The following is a 22,619-nucleotide window of genomic DNA, read 5'->3' on the forward strand; positions in this document are numbered from 1 at the left end:
GCTGCAAAGAGCAGCTGCTCTAAACAGACCGTACAGGCAAACCTAAAGGGCCTGGGGAGGTGAGCGACATGCAAAATTTTGCTGGTATCATTCCACCCAGTCAGATTTCTCCTCTTGCAAAGGAAGGTCCGTGCAGCAGAAACTGTGGCCTAAAGTGCTGCTTGGAGCAGGAAATTAGTGAATTTTAATTGACATTGAGCAGGCTTATTATTAGCACTGAAGGAATGTTCCATGCTCTGGTCCATGGAAAACCTCTTCTGGTGAGTGAGTTGATGTGAAATGATCTTTGGTGTTCCTTAGTACAGAACCTGCCTGAGATCCCAGCATCATGATAACGGCCCACGCACCTAGACAAGCTGCTTAATGAGAAAGCCTCTGGACTATGCATCTCAGCCACGCGTTGTGCAGTAAGGAGCCAGTCTGACTCCGGGCAGTGGAAACGGGACGAGCAGGACACTGATTTATTGTGTTTATTAAAACTTTAAAAAGCAGTTGGACATTTTGATCCCACAATTTCCACTCTTTGCTGGGACGCCCTAATTCACACTTGGTAGAACTTCATTCCTGCTGTGTAGCATCTTGCTACAAGGAGTCGTAATAACTTCACGTGCAGTGTAAGGTTCAGTTCAACATGAGTCAAGTGATCACATTCCAGCCCTCTGTGAATGTGTCTCTCCTTCCTAGGCCCAGGGCCTCAGAGATGAAAGTGATTTGCTGCTTTAAACATACCAGGTTCTTTTAGCTGCCTAACTCAGGCTGAGGTTAACTCATTGTTTGCTGCCAGCTGCTGGCAGCTTGCTACTCATTCCTGTACATGCACCTAGGGGCTTGTGTGTTGAGATAATAACAGCAACTTCCCGGCTAAAATCATCTTGGCCAGCTCCCATCCAGACCTGGATACAGACTCAGAAAAGCAAGCACTGAATATACAACACCAAAAACTCAAGCAAGCTCTACTAATGGTTACGGGAGGCAGCTGCGTGCGGCAGGGAGGTGGGAGCTACTGGCAGCGTCCCATCATCTTGTTGCAGTTTGTGATGTTGCCCTGCCACACATGAGTCTGTAACAGCCACAGCCCATGGCAGGAAGCCAGGAATCCCATCCCCTCCAGCATCAGTGGGTAGCTCGCAGGCACAGCGGGTGCAAGTCGCCTGGGTGCAGAGCCCCTCACTCCTGGCCCGGATGCTCCCCAATTGTCCACTTGGCTTTTAGATCCCGCAGAGGTGCAATGTCTTCGTAGGTGGCAGTTTGTTCGATCTCTAAGCCCTGTGCAAAGAAGAGGGAGACTGAGGAGGAAAAGTTCCCAGGGACCCGGTTCGGCCCTGAGATACGCCCAGGTGCCTCCCTTGGCTCACCCGTTGCTGCACCAGCCGAGCTTAGGGTGGAATTGGGAATTCAGTGTGATGTTAGTTGGCAGAAGAGCTTTACCAAAGCGGACTCCTTGCCTCCAGCCCCAGCCCTCCCTCCCTCCCATCTCCGAGGCTGGCCTGGCCGTGCCATCTTCAGGCTCATTCCCGGGGATGTAATGGATTGGTGCCTTTTTTGCTCCTTCATGATTTACAGAGAACCTGAAAGGGTTTGTTTGTTCCCCTCTGCTTATTTTAGACGGAAATTCAGGCCTTGTCTACCCTGGCAGACTCTGTGGATGACCGGAGAACTAGTGGCACTATGACCGACCAAAAGTCTGGGAGCTGCATCTGAGAGGGGAAAAGATTTCGAGGCAGGCTGTTTGAAACGCTTAGTTTTGCATGGTTTTGTTAGTATTTATTTAACTCCAATACATAGGCGTGGGAAGTAGGGCTGTGTGGGATGATGCAGCACGCTCAGGTTTTGTGCCAGCCCCAGGGTCCCACCCGGGGATAGGACCGGCTGCTGGCCCTGCATGCAGGGTCCTGGCTGCCAGCCCAGGGTCCCGCTCAGCCACTGGCCCCATGCCCAGGGCTCCACACCCACCCCTAGCTGTGGCCCCAGCCTCCGCCGCTTTACCCCTGTCTGTGTCCCTCCCCTCCCCTCCCGGAGCCAGAGCCCTGCTCCCGGCCCCAGCTCTAGGGGATGGTGGGGGGTGCAGACAGGGGTAAGCGGGGATGCAGCTCAGCACCCTCACTCCAAAAACTGTTCCAGCGCCACTTCTCCAATACACAACACACACTTGGGAGAAAGGACGTCAGTCTTAAAGATCCACTCCTCCTCCCCTTCAGCTCGCAATGTCCATCTGAAACCCCCAACAAATGCCGCCCTGCCCAGCTCACAGCTTCAAAAATATTCCTATTATATTAACTATTATTAACCTAATTAACATGATATTGTTAACTTACCTCATAGGTATGGTCCTCATCAGAGCTGGCCTTGCCGTCGCCCTAGCGGGAGGGGAGAAGCACAGGGTAAATGTAGTGATATTCCTTACCACGGTGTCCTGCTATTTCTGGGCTCTTCCGTGGGCTGCTACCAGAATGTCTGTGTCATTAAATGTTTCCCCCCAAAGTGTCCCAAGTGGGTGTAAAACCAGGGCATTGCCAAGCACTGCGTGACGGGGCAGATGTGCCCTCGGGGGAGTGGGGCCATCCAAGAACAGCCCCGCTCAGCATGGTGTGTGTGAATGGCCTGGGCGTGTCTCCTACTGCGATGTCCTGGATTTACACTAAGTCCTTGGTGTAAACCAACCCAGGTTAAGCCATGCGATGCACTCAGCACAACCCAGGTGCCAGGGATAACAGTGAGCTGTCTGGATGCCAGGGGCCTGCTTCCGCTCCCAGCCATGCCAGCCCCACCCCAGATCTAAGCCTGAGGTGTGCACCGTCAGTGCCCAGACTCCTGATGACAGTTTCCCTTGGAGGAGCCAGGAGACATCACTGAACCCCTATCAGAGGCGACATATGGGGGGGCATGCAGGGTCATGTGCCCCCCCAGATTTGCTCACAGGGCTGAGCATGCTCAGTAACACTGCTGAAGCTGGCTGCCCTCACTCTGCCCCCCCATCTCTGCCCTATCCCCACTAACCCACTAGACCCAGAGCTTCCCAGGGGAATTCCAGATGCTTCCAGGGCTCCCCGGGGCTAAATGCTTTATTCCTCCAAGCAAAGGAAGATAAATGTTCCTCCCTGAGGCCTGGTCTACACTTAAAACTCAGGTCAACATAGCTGCAGTACTCAGGGGTGTGAAAAATCAACAGCCCCCGAGTGCCGCAGTGGTGCCAAACTAACCCCCAGTGTAGCCGCAGCGAGGTCGATGGCAGACCATCATGCTAGCGACCGTCGCCCAGGGAGATTGAGTTCCTACCGCGACGGAAAAAACACGTATGTCGCTGTGGTGTGCATCTACACTACAGGCTTCCCGCGGTGTAGCTGGGAGCTGTAGCTCCTGTAGTGTAGACGTCCCTGGCCTACACCTTTTGACAGCCACGAGGGGCTGAGGCAGTGCAACCCCTTGCTGTTCCTCCAGGCCTCTGCCAGCTGTTGGTGGGGCCCAGATGGCAATATCCCATATAACTCCCCCCTAACCGCGAAGCAGTGGGTGGAAGGGACTAGCTATCCTCCATCTTTTGCATTGCCTCTGGGACCTAGCCCAGGTACCTCAGTTCTCAGAGGAGGCTGTCAGGAAGAGCCCATTGGCTGAATAGACACAATGGAAATGGAGCCTCTTGTGACACAGCTATATATCCCCCCAGCGAAGGCGATACGCCTGCCCTGGTTCCAGGGCCATTAGCCCCCTGCCCCTTAGAAAATAAAGGAGACTTCTCCCCATCCTCAGCACAGCTCAGAGCGATGGCTGGGAGCCTGGGATGACGGTGCCCAGACAGGTCTAGAAACATGGTCCCCAACACGTCATGCTGAGACATTCCAAGATGCCTCGCACTGCAGGACGGTCAACGGTATTTCAGTAGGAGGCGCCCAATACTCACTCTCTCCAGGAGCAGGAGCATGGGAACGCTCACGAAGATGACCAGGAGAATGGACTGGATCATGATGATGACGTCTTTCACGCTGTTCCGTCTCTGGACCTGCTCAATGGTGCTGAAACCTACAAACAAGGCAACGGCAGGAAGGGGTGCCTTAAACCCTTTGCAGCGCCTCTCCCAGACGGGAGGCGCAGGAGCTGGCTGGAGTTTTGGTACAGAACAGCTGTAAGGGCCTAGGAGGAGGAACTTAGCATGAAAGGGTTCTGCATGGAGTAGTGAGTGAACTGGTGAAAACAAAAATTGATAAAGGGAATTCTTTTAAGAAAGAAAGAAAGAAAGAAAGAAAGAAAGAAAGAAAGAAAGAAAGGAAGAAAGGAAGGAAGCTGCCTGCTTTGCTTTCACAACAGCCCCGTTTGCACCCCATGAGCATCACAGACTTGCTTTTTTGATGGAGAAAAACCTCTCAGTTGATTCAAGAGCTTCCCTGACCTGCTGTTTGCTGTGACCTTCCATCAGCACCTCTTCTCCCCACCTCTCTGTGCTGCTGATCCCCTCTCCTACCTTAGGAGTAGTGATTCATCCCCTTTTCCATACTGTGACCCCTTGCCATCGTCCATCTAGCCCGGGCCACTAGCCTGCAATGTCACCTGCTATTGTGATTTTCTCACTAGTCTCATGATATTTGGTGCTAAATCCCAGCTCTGGGAGTCAGGTGAATACATGAGAGTGTCAGCCTTTGGGGTTTTTATGTTTGCTTGGTTTGTTTTTAAAAGTAAGTACATGCCCTCCCGGTCATGGATAAAAGCTTGAAGACACGAACCCTAAAGGGTCCAGACCCAGAAGGGAAATAAAGAGAACCCCAGTTTAAAATCTCATTGTTTTAAGCCCATCTCGTGATCTGTGGGCATGGCAGATGATCTGTGAGTGCTGAGGGCTGGCCAGCTCCATGGGCCCTGCTCTGGGGATGGGGAACGTCTCCCTGAAATGCTGCCCAGACAGCAAAGCAAGCAGCCTCCCCATGCCACACAGAGCTGGGCTTGCAAGTGGAAGGGCCTTGTCAGCACCACCTCATGGGCACCCAGGTCACGGGTCACTCAGGGCAGCAAACAGCCCGTTCTGAACATGACGTGCTTGGAAGGTGACAAGTGCAAGGTGTCCAAATTACATTTCCTGGCCTTCCGGGTGAGCCCGGTGGTATCTTCACCAGAGACCTGGCACCAACACAAAGCAGGTGCTGTCCCCTCGACACTGTGCTACTCCCACGTGTGTGTGACGGAGTCCAGAGCAGCACCACGGAGATATACAACCCAGTGTGAGTGACTGGAGGCAGTCACAGAGCCATTGGCCAGGAGAGCTGGGGTTCCCTGTTACCTGGGTAACTGATAGGTCTCAAAATGTAACTGTGAACAGGGAATCAGCATTGAGCAGGTGTGTTTCCATCAGAGTCCTGCAGGGATTGGTTCTTGGCCCTACACTAATTACCATGACATTATTAATGACCTGGAAGAAAACATAAAATCATCACTGATCATGTTTGAGATGACACCGGGAGTGGTAAATAATGAAGGGGACAGGGCACTGATTCAGCGCAGTCTGGATCACTTGGTAAGCTGGGCACATGCAAACCATGTGCATTTTAATACAGCTAAATGTAAATGTGCACATCTAAGAACAAAGAATGCCAGCCATACTTATAGGATGGGGGAGGGGGCTACCCTGGGAAGCAGGGACTCTGGAAAAGGTTTGAGGGCGTGGTGGTTAATCAGCTAAACATGAACTCCCAGTGTGACACTGTGGCCAAAAGGGCTAATGTGATCCTGGGATGTATAAACCAGGTAATTTTGAGTAGCGGAAGAGAGGTTATTTTACCTCCATATTTGGCACTGGTGCAACCACTGCTGGGATACCATGTCCAGTTCTGGTGTGCACAATTCCAGAAGGATGTTGATACATTGGAGAGGGTTCAGAGAGGAGCCATGAGAATGATTAAAGGTTTTGAAAACCTGCCCTGTAGCGATAGACTCAAGAAGCCCAATCTATGTAGCTTAACAAAGAGAAGGTTCAGGGATGACTTGATCACAGTCTGTAAGTACCTACATGGGGAACAAATGTTTGGTAATAGTCAATCTAGGAAAGAAAAGTCTAACATGATCCAATGGGTGGAAGTTGAAGCTAGACAGATTCAGCCTGGAAATAAGGTACACGTTTTTAACATTAACCATTGGAACAACCTACCAAGGGTCATGGTCATCACTGGCAGCTTTTAAATCAGGATTGGATGTTTTTCTACAAGATCTGCTCTAGGAGTTATTTTGGGGCAGTACTCTGGCCTGTGTTATGTGGGAGGTCAGACTGGATGATCACAGTAGTCCCTTTTGGCCTGGGGAATCTATTCATTTCTTTATTACCTGTATTGTGGGAGTGCCTAGCTGGTTGGTGCGAATGACAGGACCTACCCCAGTTCTCTGTGATAAAAATATGGCAATCAAGTTAAAAGCTAGGGTGTATAAACATTGTAATTCAACCCATCCTAATGTACAGGACAGAGACTTGGCCAACTACGGGGAAGGCGATCAGTATGTTCTCTACCACGGGAATGAAGATGTTGAGATGGTTAAATGGATGGACTTGCTATGATAGGAAATGGAATGAGGTTGTGAGGGGCCTAATGCGGATTGCCCCAATTGAGGACAAGTTGCTGGAGGCTAGGGTCTGTTGGTGTGGTTGTGTCCAGTGGAGACCTGGGAGTGCTTCTGGTAGGATGACCCTTTCAGTGATTGTGGATGGAAGACGAGCAAGGAAGAGGCCTACGTGGAGCAGATATCAACAGATGTTAGCGACACCAATTTGCACAACAGCCAGCCGTACAATCACGAGTTTTGGAAGAAGGCTATAAAAGTCCCCAACCCCAAATAGGGAAGTGGCAAGAAAGAGGAAGACGATTGTGGTAGCACCTGGGAGCTCCCGTCATGGACCAGGACCCCATTGTGCCAGGCGCTGAACAAACGCAGAACAGAGGGATGGTCCCTGCCCTAAAGAGCTTATGGTATGGGGGACGTGCCAGCGATGGTACTTGCCCCATTGAACTGCAGGGATGACTGGCACCTTCGTTCTCCAGCCTGTTCTCAGTTAGACACCTGGTGCTCCAGGCTGAACGTCCTCAGGTTGGTAGGTGTAAGTTAGACGTGCAGTGTGAGTATTCACACCCGTAATGCGAGTTCTCTGAGCTTCTTGTATTTTACAGTGTGAAAAGGGACTTTTTTACACAACCTTTCTGGAATGATAATATTCTTATCATTTCCTGGGTATCCTGGGACTGCGCTCATGGGCCTCATTCCTGCTTGGCCCCATTGTGCAGGGTGCTGTACAGAAATAGAGGCAGACACAGTCCTTGCCCCGAACAGCTGAGAGTCTCAGCAATGGCTTGCTCATTTAGACTCATAGACTCATAGATTTTAAGGTCAGAAGGGACCATTGTGGTCATCTAGTCTGACCTCCCGCATGATGCAGGCCACAAAAGCTGACCCACCCACTTTCCCTTAACTCAGCTGTTGAAGTCTCCAGATCGTGATTTAAAGACTTCAAGTCGCAGAGAATCCTCCGGCTTGCGACCCCTGCCCTATGCTGCGGAGGAAGGCGAAAAACCTCCAGGGCCTCTGCCAATCTACCCTGGAGGAAAATTCCTTCCCGACCCCAAATATGGCGATCAGTAGAACCCCGAGCATACAGGCAAGAATCTCCAGCCGGACCCTCATTTTACCAGTGATGGCACGTTATTGCCTAATTGACTAAAATCACGTTATCCCATTTGTTCCTGTGTTTCATAGCTTCCAGCACACAGATTCATAGAGTCACATACATCCATAGATTTTAAGGCCAGGAAAGGCCATTAGATCCTCTAGTCTGCCCTCCTGCGTAATACAAGCCAGACAAACTCACCCATGGATTCCTGCATCTAGCCCAATGGCTTGTGGTTGAACTAGAGTGTATTCTGAAGGGGAGAGAAATGAGAGCTGAAATAAGTCAGAAACCATGCAAAGAACCTTGGGGGCAAAATTGCCACAATGGGAATGGCTGAAGGCCCAAATGGTCCCTTTTATTAATCAGGATTGGGAAGAGCCTAATGTCTTCCTGAAATTCAAACCCTCCCTGACGTCCCCGGCGTCCGAAGACAGGGCTCCTTTGCTGCTGGGATCTGGGCCACAGCCCCTTCTTGCTGCATGGCCGCTAATGTGTTCAGGGGGTTCTGTATTGCTGTGTCAATGGGTCAGACTGGGATTTTCAAAGCATCATCATTAAGGCTAAGATTTTGTCATGGCTGTTTTTAGTAAAAAAGCCCGTGACCTGTCCATGACTTTTACTAAAAACAGCCATGACAAAATGGAGAGCTCAGCTGCGGGGTCCCCACACTGCGTGCAGCGGCGAGGCAGCTGCGGGGACAATGGTGCTGGAATGTTTTTTATAGTGGGGCTGCTGAAAGCCAGCAAAACTAGCCCCAAACTTCTTATCTGCCAGAGCTGAGGCCAGGAGCAGGGCCGTGTCTCCAGGAGGGGAGGGGGACACGGACAGGGATAAGGGGGCTGAGGCTGGTGGCAGGTGCGGGGCCAGTAGCAGAGCCCTGTGTGTGGGACCGGCAGCCGGGACCCCGCATGTGCGGCTGGGAGAGGGGCCGGCAGCTGGGACCCCGCGTGCGGGGCCAGGAGTGGGATGGCAGGATTCCGTGTGCAGGGCCGGTGCTGGGCCGGCAGCCCAGGACCCCCAGGCACGGGGCCAGCAGCCATGATGCGGGACCCCGCGTGCGTGGCCGGGAGCGGGGCCAGTAGCTGGGACACCATGTGTACAGCCGTAAGCCGTGACCCTGCATAAAACCTGGGGGTGCTGCAGCACCCCCCGCACTCCTACTTCCCGCACCTATGTGCGGGGGCCACTTGGAGCTCCAGGGTCCCCTCTGCCACCTGCGGCGGTCAGGAGCTGCGAGAGTACCCCACAGCTCCCAGCCGCCATGGGCTGAAGTCACGGAGGTCACCGGAAGTCACGGATTCCCTGTGACTTCGTCGACCTCTATAAAATAATCATAGCCTTAATCATAAGGGATCCCACTGGAGTGCAAGCTAGTTGCCAACATCCCTTTGGTGCCTGTGAAAATCCCACCGAAAGGTTTTAAGTAGAAAACTTGAAAAAATCCGTATGAGATAGGTAGGTAGGTAGATAGATAGATGTGTGTGTGTGGGGACAGAGGGACAGATAGATAGATGGGTGTGTGTGGGGACAGATGGACAGATGGGTGTGTGTGGGGACAGATGGGTGTGTGTGGGGACAGATGGACAAATAGATAGATGGATGTGTCTGGGGTTAGACAGAGACAGCGATAGCGCATCTCACCTATTACTCTCAGTTCACTCCCACACGTGCGTATACGTCCCAGATCACGAGCCAGGCTCTTATTTTCACACAAGTAAATACCATTGTCTTCAGGCTGGATTTTGCTGAAGATGATCATTACAAACGACACATTCCTCTCCTCATACACCCTCGGGCCATTCACATCTATCACCCGGGGGGTTTTGTCCTGTCCAGTCATTTTGTACCACTGCACATCGTTTGAGTTGCGGGAATGGCAGATGAAGTGAACTTGGGTGTTCTTCTTGGCAGCTATGTAACGAGGGTGCTGCCGGAAGTTTGAACAGCACATATCTGAGGAGGAGACAAAACCAGGCCAGGAGGGTAAATTGATAACACTGCATCTTATTAGCTCCTCCAGTTCTTCCCTGTGATGCCTGTGGGCTAATAGGGATCATCCCAGGGCTACTAATGCAGCATGCTTCCTGGCAAATGACTGGCAAACGCTCACCAAATGCAGAAATGTAGGTTGACATAAATTGCAATAAGAAGGACTACAATGCTGTGCGTGTGCAAACTGCGGCTTTGCTCCTGTGTACACCAAGCACAGCCCCAGCTTCTGGGCGTGCACCAGGCACAGGGCATGTGCCAAAGCTCGTCAGCGCTCATGGAAGTTAGGGCCTTAAATGCCACGCAAGTCAAGATGTGCACAAGGTTCTCACAAGACCACGATGTGACTCCCCCACACCACACGTACTGCTGCTATCACACTGCACAGCACCATTACAAAGTTTCAACGGAAAAATTTTGACCAGTTCTACTTTTAATTATTTAAAGTTTGCACAGCCGTTACATTTCTATGAAGTGACGAAGAAATACACCTCTACCCCGATATAATGCGACCTGATATAACACGAATTCGGATAGAACACGGTAAAGCCGCGCTCCGGGGGGGGGCGGGACTGTGCCCTCTGGCGGATCAAAGCAAGTTCAATATAACGCGGTTTCACCTATAATGCGGTAAGATTTTTTGGCTCCTGAGGACAGCGTTCTATCGGGGTAGAGGTGTATATCCATTCTGTGCTTATTCCAAAGCCATTTATAGGAATTTTGAGCAGTTAAATATACTAAATTGCTGAGTTACATATACACAGTATTGTATTTGTATTCAATTATTCCTTATAAGTAGCATTTAATTCAGCTGCTTCAGAAAATCATGACTAACCACTACTCATTTGTAACACTCAAGGAGGCTTTTCCTCTCTAATGCAAGCTGCTTGCAGTTGCTAATTTAGTTATTTGATTTTATCGCTTCCCAAGTTATTCCTGCCTTTCATAATTATAAAACAACAAATAATTTGGAAAAGACAGAAAACCAAATAGCTAAATTAGTAACTGCGAGCAGCTTACATTAGAGAGGAAAAACCTCTGTTACTAGCACCTGTGATATCTCACAGCACACTAGCAACAGAACAAAGCTTAAGCCTTAAAGAGTATCAAAGAAAAAGCACCATAGCGTTATGTTTATCGTCAGTAGACACAGCTCAGTTCTCCAGTATGCAATGTGTCTCATTACAATGAGGGCCACTGAGCTACTTTAAGGTTCCTTTGGTGCAAAATACCACCATCTCGAACCCAAGTCATTAAAATGTGCACTGTAGTTCCCTTTGATGATCCATAAATGGCGCTAGAACAATCTGTCAGATCTCGCTCCCAGCATTCCTGTCTCACAAGCAGCTCTGCATCTTTTGAAGACGTTTCGGTCCCCAAGGCCAGTTCCCAGACTGACTGGGACTGCAGCGTTTATTTTCTCTGAGGAGAGGAACCATAGGAAACACTGGTATATGAACTGGCCCTAGTGCTTTTATTATAATCATTGTTATTGATTTGCATTGTGGCAGTGCCCAGTCATAGGGCTGCATGGCACCAGGTGTTACTGTACCAACACAGAACAAAGAGCTGGGTCTCTAGTTCTTACAGTAGGTATCTGCCCTCCCCAGCCAGGCTGGCTCTGGGATCAACACCCTGGGAAAAGTCCAGTCATGTCTCCCTTGCCAGTCACATAACTGACCTCCTGTAGCCAGCTTGTGCAGTGGTGCTGTGCAGATAAGACTCTAACTCTGCCTGTGTAACTCATGTGGCCGGTAGTTACACAGCTCCCCTAACTGTGTTTTATTGTAGCACCTAGAAGCCCCAGTCATGGCCCTGCTGGGCACTGCACAAACCCAGAGCAAATCACTAATAGATCTTAGCCTCCCAGCACCCCTGAGCCGGGGACTCTTACCCCCATTTTACACCGGGGCAGCTCAGGTGCGAGGCAAGTCAAGTGACTTGCCTGAGGTCATACAGGAGGCCATTAGCTGATATGGGAACTGAAGGGAGATTTTCTATACCCCAGTCTACTAGACCATTTCCCGCTCCCTACTCCACATGCAGAGAGCCAGACAGCCCAGGGTTTGTTGTCCTCCATGCTGCTCTGTGTGCATGTCCCCCCGGGGCACGCTGGGAGAGCTGCCCTGACTTCCCCAGCACGCACTGGTACAAACATCGTTCAGCAGCATGGTAGATGTAGACTCATGAATGCGGCTGTGTTATCACTTGTCTGCATGGGAAGGTTGCACTGATTTAAGCTAAGGAGTGAATTTAAACCAATGAAGTAAAACCAACGCAAACCCCTGTGTAGACATCCTTATTTATACATCCTTATACATACATCCTTATGCATCCGAAGAAGTGGGTTGTAGCCCACGAAAGCTTATGCTCTAATAAATTTGTTAGTCTCTAAGGTGCCACAAGTACTCCTGTTATCCTTATTTTGGTACAGCAGCTTTTTTCAGCTTAGCTTAAGTCTATGAGGAACAGGTTTAAGCTAAAGCAAAATAAGCCATTCCCTTACATTGAAATAAGAGCATCCACACAGGGGGTTGCATGGATTTAATTAAATTGGATTAAGAACAGATTTAAGTTAAATAGTTGCAACTTTCCCATGTAAACAAGGTCTCAGAGCAAAACCAGTTCAGATACAAATGTCTTCTGTGGTTCCCCTCCTCTGAGGAAATGGCAAATTCTGTAGCCAAAGTCCATATATGACCAACAAGTGGAGCTGAAGGGACTGAAATATGAGGGGAAATATGCAAATTTTACAGAGGCTGGGAACTGCTTTCACATTATTAGGGTTATTCGAAAAGGAGCATATTGATTATAAATTGTTAATAGAGAAATGGGTAGTGGTTTGGGTTATAAGTTTTTGCAATAGCTTAAGCATTAGATATATTTAACAATGAAATAGGTAATTTACCATAATGGGAAAGAGACAGGCAGTAGCTAGGAACCTCAGCTAACTCATCCTCTCAAAATATATGGTTTTCATGTAGTGTTGTAGTAGTCATTTGGGGTATTTTAAAATCACTTTCTATCATTACTAATTCCATTTGATTGTCTGTTTTTCTGTCCTGTAATTTGCAGTGCTGCATTTCATCTTTTTCACCAGACTGCATCAATGTCATCACTCTGTTGCAGCACAGAGTAAAAGAGATCCAGGCAATAACAAATCTCTCCAGCCCCTAAGCTCTGAGGGTCAGACCCTCCACTGGTGTAAAGCAGCACTCCAATGGAAGATCTGGCCCTCAGGGTCTACCAGGTGGTTGCAGCTGGGGACTAGAGGTTGGAGCCACCAGCTGAGTTTCAGCTTTAGAGAATTTTCACTGGGACACTCATTTTCTCTTAACCTTGCTGTATTTTCAGTGGGGGAGGAGGCACCTGAGAGATTGCACTAAGCAAAACACAAGCATCACAAAGGAGGGGATTCACTGTAACAGTATTATACAGCTGTACTGACCTGACTTCTGCAGGGTGGTGGTTCTTGAGGCTGAGATCTCACCTGAAAGACAGGAGAAGAACAGAAAAAGCAGCTCAGAGCTGGTGTAGTACAGAGAGGTCTCTCTGGAAGCACTCAGCAAGCAGCCTCCACTGCCAGATAAACCCAGGCTCAGCAGGGCCCATACAAGTCACTGGCATTTGGAGGCTCAAGGTGCTATGGGAGCCAGGGGCCTGACTCTCCCAGACATTCTGGCTCTAACCTTCCTCCACAGCAGCAGGATGCATCTGGGGCTGAGGGTCAGGTGGGCTCCAGTACTGACTCACTGGCTGGCTTTGGGGTGGGGGAAGGGGACAGTCCTTCAGCGGGTGCGGGTGCCCTGAGCATTAACTATCTAACGCCTGTGAGCACACACTGCAGCCAGGGCGGGCTGCTCCAGTCCTCTGTCACACGGCTGAGACTCAGGGCGGGACAGTGGTTAGAGTGCTAGCCAGGCCTGGGGCTTGAGTGAACTCAGGACTGCACCGTGCTGGGGTTGAAACAGGCCAGTTAGCATGGTGGTTTAGCCACTAGCCTGGGACTTTGAAGACTGGGGGCCATCTCCTGCTCTGCTACAGACTGTGTGAACTTGGGCAAGTCACTGAGTCTGTCTGGGCTTTGGTTCCCCAGCTGTAAACCAGGGCCGAGAGCCCTTCCCCCCAGGGTTTTGTTTTGTTTTGATGGAGATATCCCATCTCCTAGAACTGGAAGGGACCTTGAAAGGTCATTGAGTCCAGCCCCCTGCCTCCACCAAGTATTGATTTTGCCCTAGATCCCTAAGTGGCCCCCTTAAGGATTGAACTCACAACCCTGGGTTTAGCAGGCCAATGCTCAAACCACTGAGCTATACCTCAGTGAGGATAAAGCCATTAACACGTGAGCCCAGCTAAGCACCCCACCTCACTAGCTGCTCTAGAGTCCGGCCCCAGCATAACAAAAAGCAACTTTAACAGACTTGTCAAGATAAATGGAGCCCATAGGGCAGGAATTGCCTGGTCTCCCTGCTGTGACCCTCACCCCACACCCTACATGGGGCCACTCACAGAGTTAATCCAAATTAATTTCTACAGTGAATTAGTTAAACCGTATTTAATCTCTGTGTGAACACTCTTATTCAGAATGAAAGTGGCCTGAATTTGGTTTAGCTTAATTGACTTGGAAGTACAGACTCGGTTCTTTGGGGCCCAGGCCAAGTCTCTCTATTGGGTGTGCAAAGTGCTAATGCCCTGGCGGGCATTGTGTAAATAAATCATTAACATGGCTGTGTCCCCCAAGAGGGGCTGGCATGGGACTGGAACACAGGGTATGGCTACACTGCGATAAAAGACCCATAGCACGGCTGCGGCTGGCCCAGGTCAGCTGACTCGGGCTCATGGGGCTCTGGCTGCGGGGTTAGAAAATGCAGCGTAGGAGTTTGGGCTCCAGCCCGAGCCGGAATGTCTACACTGCTATTTTTAGCCCCACAACCCTAGCCTGAATCAACTGCCCTGGACTCGGAGCCATGGGTTTTTATCACTGTGTAGACACACCCTTAGACTCTAAGCAGCAATTGTACCCCTACATCAGCAATTCCCAAAGTAGCCCACAACTCTCCTCCCTAGCCAGGCATCTCCGCCCTGCAACCTGAGCTAGCCAGCCCCAACCCAGCATCTCCCCTGACATCCTGCAGCGGCTGCACCACTTCCCCAGTGGGGCAGATGGGCAGGAAGCGCTGTCCTGTTTACTGAATCGCTCCAGTGCACAGCTCACTCCTTTGCTATTTCTATGGAAATTGATCTGGGTGGTCAGGTGCAAGCTGACATGTAGCTTTACTCCGTGGTTGTCTGCCAGCTCCTCGCCCATCCGGGCTGTGGTAATAACAATTCAGAGTAATGGTTTAATCATAGAAAGTGAATGTTGACACTCTATAGCTGTGCCCCTGCTGTTCACCTTGTTTGTGAAAGTGTGTACGAGCGGACGCCTCTGTGTATTAATGTTCCCGAACCACCTGTCGTCTCCTCCTTCCATGGGAAGAGAGGGGCTTCCAGTGAATTGAAGCAACAGCTGCCCAGTGCTCATGCACTGCTACTCCAGTTTTCTACCAGCAAGAGCTCAATACACCAGTCACCTTGGACAGCACGTTGTAGCTGCCCAGCATTTCCCTTTAGCCAGCACAGCCCTGGAGGGGCTCTGGCTATATGAACAAGGGAGATGTTACACTGCCTACTTAGCAAGGTTCCCAAGAAACACTCGGCAGGGTCTCACTTCTCTTACCTGGCTCCCATCACCGCAGCATCTGAATATCCCCCAAGCTTCGGTGGCTCTAGCCTCCACCCTGGGAAGCAGGCCAGGGCTCCAAAGCCCTTGTTCAGAACACACAGAGACAGGACATAACTTGGCCAAGGACATGCAGGATGCCTGTAGCACAGCAGGGAATTGAAGCAGGGTCTCACACATCCTAAGCCAGGGACCTAAACCATGGTACCAGCCTTCTTTCTGCTGGGTGGTTGTCTTGTGGGTTAGAACTGCAGAGCCCAACAGTGAAAACGCCACTGTCGCCTTAGTGAGCAAAGGGCTGAAACCAAGCAGAGCCTGGACATGCCAAGGGCATCACCTAGGCTAGTGATTACTTTCCCTGGGGTCCCACCATGCTGGGCAGCCCTGAGGCCAGAGTTCCTGCCTTGCTGCATATGCTGTGAAATCCAGGTCCTGCCTTCCCGGGAAAAGTTTGCTGTGTGCAAACGGATGCTGAAATGATTTGAAAGATGGAAGGCGTTTGGGTTGAAAAGCTTAGAAACAAGTGAGTGACAGCTGAGATCCCGTTTCCGGGTGAAGTTCTTTAGCGTTCCAACCCAGGACCAGGTGCAATGGGAGAGATTTCAATACTCTGTTGGCAGAATCCACATTTAGGACTAATTCCCATAAAGAGTTAATGCCGACTGCACCAGCCGATAGCCCCGGTAAGATTAAAGAACCTGTGAAAATCCTACCTGAGATCAGGACTAACAGGCAGAGCTGCGTGTGGAGAGCTGCCAGACTCTTGCAAAGGGAAGCCATTTCTCAGATAAAATGGCAGGAAAACATCAACGCCCTGGCCTTGCGCTGCGGCTGCAGAAACGCTGCGAACTCTCCAACTGGCTTCGTCTTTAGTGCTAAAAATGACAATGCTTTAGCGAAGCAAGACAGGACTTTCCTGTCGATGTAAATCAGGCCCTGCTGGGACTGCCCCAGGGGCTTGGTTTAGCACAGACTCAGCTGTGGGCCGTGGCTACGCAGTTGAGTGCATCTTCCCCGCCCCGGGCCAGATGCAGAGATGTGGCAGCAGGAGCAGGGGAATGTAAATTAGTCTCCCTTCGGGTCGCGCTACACCCGAGTTGGAGGTGTAATTTCCAACTTAAGGAGCCCGGCCCACGCTAGTTTTGATCGTGCTAACGCACTAACAATTGCAGTGTATCCATGGTGGTGGGAGCGACAGGAGGGCCCATCTGGGACTCAGGGCGGCCAGCCCCTCCCGCCGCTATGCTATACGTCTGTGTTTAGATGCCACCTTGATCAGAGCTAGCGTGGGTATGTCTCCTCCAGCTGGGATGGACGCCTTCCCACTTCAGTGCGGACATACCCTTGCAAACCGACAAAGGTGTAAGCTACAGATCTCCTGCAGGCAACAGCATGAGTCTGGATTCATTGAGTCACCTCCCACAGCACTGGGCAGGCACTTCCCTCGTCAGCTTCGCATGTTTCAGACAGACTCGTGGCACTTCTGCCTGGCCTTTGCCGGGGTGTGCGGAAAGCCCCGACCAAACCCACCAGTGCTGGCTGGGATGGAAGTCGGGCATTTGGCTGCTGTTATTGCTTCAAGCCAGGGAGCACTGCTGCACCCCCAGCACCCCCCAGTTCTGGTGCCCCCCCCGCCTTTGCCCTGTGGTGTGCAGTGATTGCTCAGTGCTTGCCTGAGGTCTGCTTTGTTCTGGGTCCAGGTCCAGTTCCAATTGGCTGTGCATAACAACAAGAGCTTCCCAGCACCCCGGCCAGACCCTCTGTCTGGGAAGCTCAGCCCTTAAAGGCACAGCTCCATCCCTCTCCCCACCCCAATGCCACAGGCTTTCCCTGCATTGATGCAGTGCTGGTGGAATGCAGGGGGCAGGGCAATCCCAGAATTTACGGCTCTCTTCCCCACTGCCGCCAAAGGTGCCGGCGGTCAGATCCCACCCAGTGTGCACTGTAACGTGTCGTTTTCTGCAGCAGCTGGAGGGGTCATTTGATGTTTGTGCTAGTTGCTGCTGGGTCGTCTGGTTAGGCCAGCGCAGTGTGTGACCCGTGCCCACTCCATGTGGGGCTCTGGCCCCTGTAGTGGTAACTGGGGCATACAGGTCTTGAGGAGCCTGCTGCGGCTTTAGCTAACAGAGTGGGACTTTTAGCTCAGGCAATGGAGGCTCGAGGCCCCACGTTCTCTGCTTGCTGCCGACAGCCCCCCAGGGGTGTGGTGTTACACGTGGTGACTGAAGGATGGAAGCCTCTCAACCTCTCTACACAGCCCCCGGGCAGAGTGCCCCGGTGGGGGTGGGTTACGGCAGCACCAGCATTCAGTTGCAGTGCAAGGGCAATATTTAAACAAGGCTCATATAAAAATGTGATGCCCCAATGGCCAAGGGGGGCCGATGCTGGAGTTCAAAAATTTCCAGTCCCATCTGGCCTTTCAGCATCCCGCCTAGTAAACCACCGATCAGCTGGGAGCTGGGGCTGCACAGGGAGCCAGCTGCCCCAGGAACTGCGGAGACTGGAAGCCCTGAGAGCCCCAGATAGGGCAGGCTGCCAAGGAGTTGGGGAGATGGCTGAGCTGGCAGGAAAGCTGCCTGCTTTCCACTGACATTTCATGGGAATCCACACATTCCCACAGAATGCTTGGAGGCTGGTGAATTGATATTGTCCAAGGGAAGAATGTTCCACGGGAAAACCTCCGACCAGCTGTAGCCATGTGCCATCTCGGATGGGTGTCCGCTGTGCCGCGCCACTGCGTGTAGGTGTGAAATACAAGCAGGAATCTCTGATATCCTGCTGAGTCCACCTGTCTCTAATCCACCAGAACCTTCTGGGAAAGGCCTGGAGCGCTTCAGAGGTGAGCCGAATATGGCCCGATAGAAATGAAAGAGGGGTCTCTGGAAATAACCCTGAAATGCTTCTTTCTTTTTATCAGATAACACTCCTGCCTTGGGGGAATGGCAGCACTCAGCCGGGTTCAATAGAGCTCTGGTCTCTCTGGACAAATAACTAAACCAGCCCCTCTCAAAAACCTCGGGAAATTAAACAGACTCTCCATGGGTACTTTAGATAGGCAGAATTTCCTCACTTGCAAGTTCTCTGGGACTGTGAGCAGACAAGGAAATCTGGACAAGGGGAAAGGGAACAGTCTTGAACTTGGGAAAACACAGCAACAGAACATGCGTGCTAAAAAAGAGTGAAATAGAATCATAGAATATCAGGGTTGGAAGGGACCTCAGGAGGTATCTAGTCCCACCCCCTGCTCAAAGCAGGACCAATCCCCAACTAAATCATCCCAGCCAGGGCTTTGTCAAGTCTGACCTTAAAAACCGCTAAGGAAGGGGATTCCACCACCTCCCTAGGTAACCCATTCCAGTGCTTCACCCCCTCCTAGTGAAAAAGTTTTTCCTAATATCCAACCTAAACCTCCCACACTGCAACTTGAGACCATTACTCCTTGTTCTGTCATCTGCTACCACTGAGAACAGTCTAGATCCGTCCTCTTTGGAACCTCCTTTCAGGTAGTTGAAAGCAGCTATCAAATCCCCCCTCATTCTTCTCTTCTGCAGACTAAACAATCCCAGTTCCCTCAGCCTCTCCTCATAAGTCATGTGCACCAGCCCCCTAATCATTTTTGTTGCCCTCTGCTGGACTCCTTCCAATTTTTCCACATCCTTCTTGTAGTGTGGGGCCCAAAACTGGACACAGTACTCCAGATAAGGCCTCACCAATATCGAATAGAGGGGACTGATCACGTCCCTCGATCTGCTGGCAATGCCCCTACTTATACAGCCCAAAATGCCGTTAGCCTTCTTGGCAACAAGGGCACACTGTTGACGCATATTCAGCTTCTCATCCACTGTAACCCCTAGGTCCTTTTCTGCAGAACTGCTGCCTAGCCATTTGGTCCCTAGTCTGTAACAGTGAATGGGATTCTTCCGTCCTAAGTGCAGGTCTCTGAACTTGTCCTTGTTGAACCTCATCAGATTTCTTTTGGCCCAATCCTCTAATTTGTCTAGGTCCCTCTGTATCCTATCCCTACCCTCCAGCATATCTACCACTCCTCCCAGTTTAGTGTCATCTGCAAACTTGCTGAGAGTACAGTCCACGCCATCCTCCAGATCATTAATGAAGATATTGAACAAAAACGGCCCCAGGACCGACCCTTGGGGCACTCCACTTGAAACCGGCTGCCAACTAGACATGGAGCCATTGATCACTACCCGTTGAGTCAGATGATCTAGGCAGCTTTCTATCCACCTTATAGTCCATTCATCCAGTCCATACTTCTTTAACTTGCTGGCAAGAATACTGTGGGAGACCGTAACAAAAGCTTTGCTAAAGTCAAGAAATAACACATCCAGTGCTTTCCCATCATCCACAGAGACAGTTATCTCGTCATAGAAGGCAATTAGGTTAGTTAGGCATGACTTGCCCTTGGTGAATCCATGCTGACTGTTCCTGATCACTTTCCTCTCCTCTAAGTGCTTCAGAATTGATTCCTTGGGGACCTGCTCCATGACTTTTCCAGGGACTGAGGTGAGGCTGACTGGCCTGTAGTTCTCCAGATCCTCCTTCTTCCCTTTTTTAAAGATGGGCACTACATTAGCCTTTTTCCCGTTATCTGGGACCTCCCCCGATTGCCATGAGTTTTCAAAGATAATGGCCAATGGCCTCTGCAATCACATATGCCAACTCCTTTAACAGCCTCGGATACAGCGCATCCGGCCCCATGGACTTGTGCTCGTCCAGCTTTTCTAAATAGTCCCGAACCACTTCTTTCTCCACCGAGGGCTGGTCACCTCCTCCTCATACTGTGCTGCCCAGTGCAGCAGTCTGAGAGCTGACCTTGTTTGTGAAGACAGAGGCAAAAAAAGCATTGAGTATATTAGCTTTTTCCACATCCTCTGTCACTAGGTTGCGTCCCTCATTCAGTAAATACCCTCCCCCTTTCCAGTAACTTGAGCAGTAGTCTGTCTAACTTCCTTCCCACCTGCTGATGAGAATATCCCCCAGCTGACTGTCTTTTAACTGCACCACTTCATCCACCCACTGCACCACTCACACTTGGGATCAGGAAATAGCAGTGTCCACATGTAGATCTGTCTTCATTCCTGAGGGGGCTTCTTATCTGAAGACATTATCATCTAATCCATCTTTGTAGCTCAGACTTATTAAGGTGCTAGCTCTGGGTAACTATACAGCTGTTTATTGTTTCATCTCTCATAATAAAGTTTTCAGGCTGCCTTTTTTCTTACAGTAAAGTCCCCACAGAAGACAAACCAAAAAGCACTTATGACTCTTGAGATGAATTCTGAGTTCTCAATGATAAGTTTTTCATTATAATACAAAAACTCTTTTTTAGGGGGTCTTTGTTTGGAGCCCACTACCCACCAACCTCCAAGTTCAAGTGTAGTTATGGTGACTCCTTGAGTGTCACAATTGTGGGTAGGTAGTTTATGCAAATGAAGTTCTCTATGGCAGCACTTTTCCTTCTTCACCAGTAGAGGGAGTAGTGAGCTCTTTCCTGTCCAGAGTTTCTGGCCACAGGGCTTACATTATTTAACATTCATATAATGCTAGTTCCTAGAGACCAACTGGTTTTGGGCTCCATTGCACTGGGCAAACATAGAACCAGTGACAATTCCTGCTCCAAAGAGCGTCCAATCCAAGAGATAAAATTGAACAAGCGCATGGTCTGGGGCGGAGGAGGCACCATGACAGAAATAATAGACGGTGCACATTGCCTCGCCAACCAGCGCAGTGCTCCCAGGTGTCTCTGGACTATTATAATCAGTCTGTGCAACCAAACAGAGAATGCTGGCAACTTGCCTAGGGAGATCACAGCTTCTGTAGAAAAGCTCTTATTCTTAGAGCAGTTCTTGGCGGGGTTTCCCTTGTTGTTTGGATCTTCCTAGCCCATTTAAATAGCAGCCAAGTAATGAGCAAGCCTGGGGTTCTCCCAGCTGTTTACTGTGTGTTTGTGTCTTCAGTGGACAGGAACAGTGTTAGGTCTCTGTACTCCAGGCAGTGTATGCAGATGTGTCCTTTGCTGGGCCATTCCTATTCATCATGGAGCTGGGTTTCACTTGTGTCCTTTTGGCAGCTCTAGTGCGACACAGAGAGAAGGTGAAGGCCGTATCCCCCACTCCACCACATGGTTTGCTCCAGAGCCTTCTGTTCTGAACTTGGATACCCCAGGGGACATGCTGTGCCACTGACAGAAGAAAACAATTCACCAGGATCTGTTGATCAGGAGGCTCCCTGGTCAGCCCTGCCAGTGGCATTATGGGAAGAGAGTCCCACCCCACGTGAAGTCGGTTCGGCCCACTCCTGCTCCATTCCGGCAGAAATACCCCCAATGCCCCCATCACACTGACCTTTCCCGGCCCAACATGGCTGAACTGGACCGTAGAGACACTTGTTCTGCCTAGGGTGCCAGGTGCCCGGTTTTTGACCAGACAGTCCAGTCAAACAGGGGACCTGAAGCGTCCAGTCAGATCTACTGACTGGACACCCAAAGTCCGATTACTTCAAGCGGGGGAGGCGCTGGGTCATCACCTGCTTCAGCTCCTACTCAGCCGGGGCTGCCTTCTACCTGCGTCAGGTGGCTGCTGCTCCCAGCCCCGGCTCCGCAGGTGAGTCCCTCCTGACCCAGGCGGGGTGGGTGGGAGGGGAAAAGCAGCGAGTGACGGGGGTGGGGGAGAAGAGAAGTGGATCGGGATGGGGCCTTAGGGGAAGAGGCAGGGCAGGGGAGGGGTTTTGGGGGAGTAGGCGGGGCAGGAGTGGGAATCATAGAATATCAGGGTTGGAAGGGACCTCAGGAGGTCATCTAGTCCAACCCCCTGCTCAGAGCAGGACCAATCCCCAACGAAATCATCCCAACCAGGGCTTTGTCAAGCCTGACCTTAAAAACCTCTAAGGAAGGACCTTGGGGGAAGGGGCAAGGCAGGGGAGGTTCCAGCACTCCTACTATAGTGTCCAGTTTTTAAATATTACCACGTTGGCAACCCTAGCTCTGCCCTGACCCAGCTGCAGGATTCCCCACGGAACTGCCCAAACGAGCATCTGATGAGGATTCAGTGGGTGGGAGACGTCTGGGCTGCTCGCTGTGGGAGACGTGGGGGGCTGCGAGGAGCTGGACGGGGCAGAGAGGGACTTGGCTGCTGGGCTCTAGGAGATGGAGGCTCAGGAGTGAATTCCCGGGGGAGTCCAAGGGTCTGGACGGCTGTGGGAGGAGGGATTAGGGTCTTTGTTACTTGGTACATGTGGGAGAGCTAGGAGGATTTT

The 22,619-nt window shown here is 50.9% G+C and overlaps 1 protein-coding gene across 1 annotated transcript; it reads right to left on the reverse strand.

Annotated features, from left to right (window-relative positions):
- Window positions 1–464: 464 nt before the first annotated feature.
- Window positions 465–16,225, reverse strand: CD79B (CD79b molecule). The gene is made up of 6 exons (XM_065422664.1): window positions 16,061–16,225; window positions 13,074–13,115; window positions 9,278–9,589; window positions 3,899–4,017; window positions 2,316–2,357; window positions 465–1,266 (listed from the first exon to the last, which is right to left on the reverse strand). Exons 1-6 carry the CDS (start codon window positions 16,125–16,127, stop codon window positions 1,168–1,170), a joined length of 681 nt encoding a protein of 226 aa, XP_065278736.1. The 5' UTR covers window positions 16,128–16,225; the 3' UTR covers window positions 465–1,167.
- Window positions 16,226–22,619: the final 6,394 nt, after the last annotated feature.

Source organism: Emys orbicularis, chromosome 25 (assembly GCF_028017835.1).
Source record: "Emys orbicularis isolate rEmyOrb1 chromosome 25, rEmyOrb1.hap1, whole genome shotgun sequence".
Taxonomy (NCBI): domain Eukaryota; kingdom Metazoa; phylum Chordata; order Testudines; family Emydidae; genus Emys; species Emys orbicularis.

Bases quoted from the DNA above. Each gene is read 5' to 3' on its own strand.
- CD79B (XM_065422664.1), bottom strand. From the start codon at position 16,127: ATGGCTTCCCTTTGCAAGAGTCTGGCAGCTCTCCACACGCAGCTCTGC. The intron at 9,590-13,073 runs GTCAGTACAGCT...TCTCCTCCTCAG, and splicing joins CACCACCCTGCAGAAGTCAG to ATATGTGCTGTTCAAACTTC. The intron at 4,018-9,277 runs GTGAGATGCGCT...CCTTGTTTGTAG, and splicing joins GAGTGAACTGAGAGTAATAG to GTTTCAGCACCATTGAGCAG.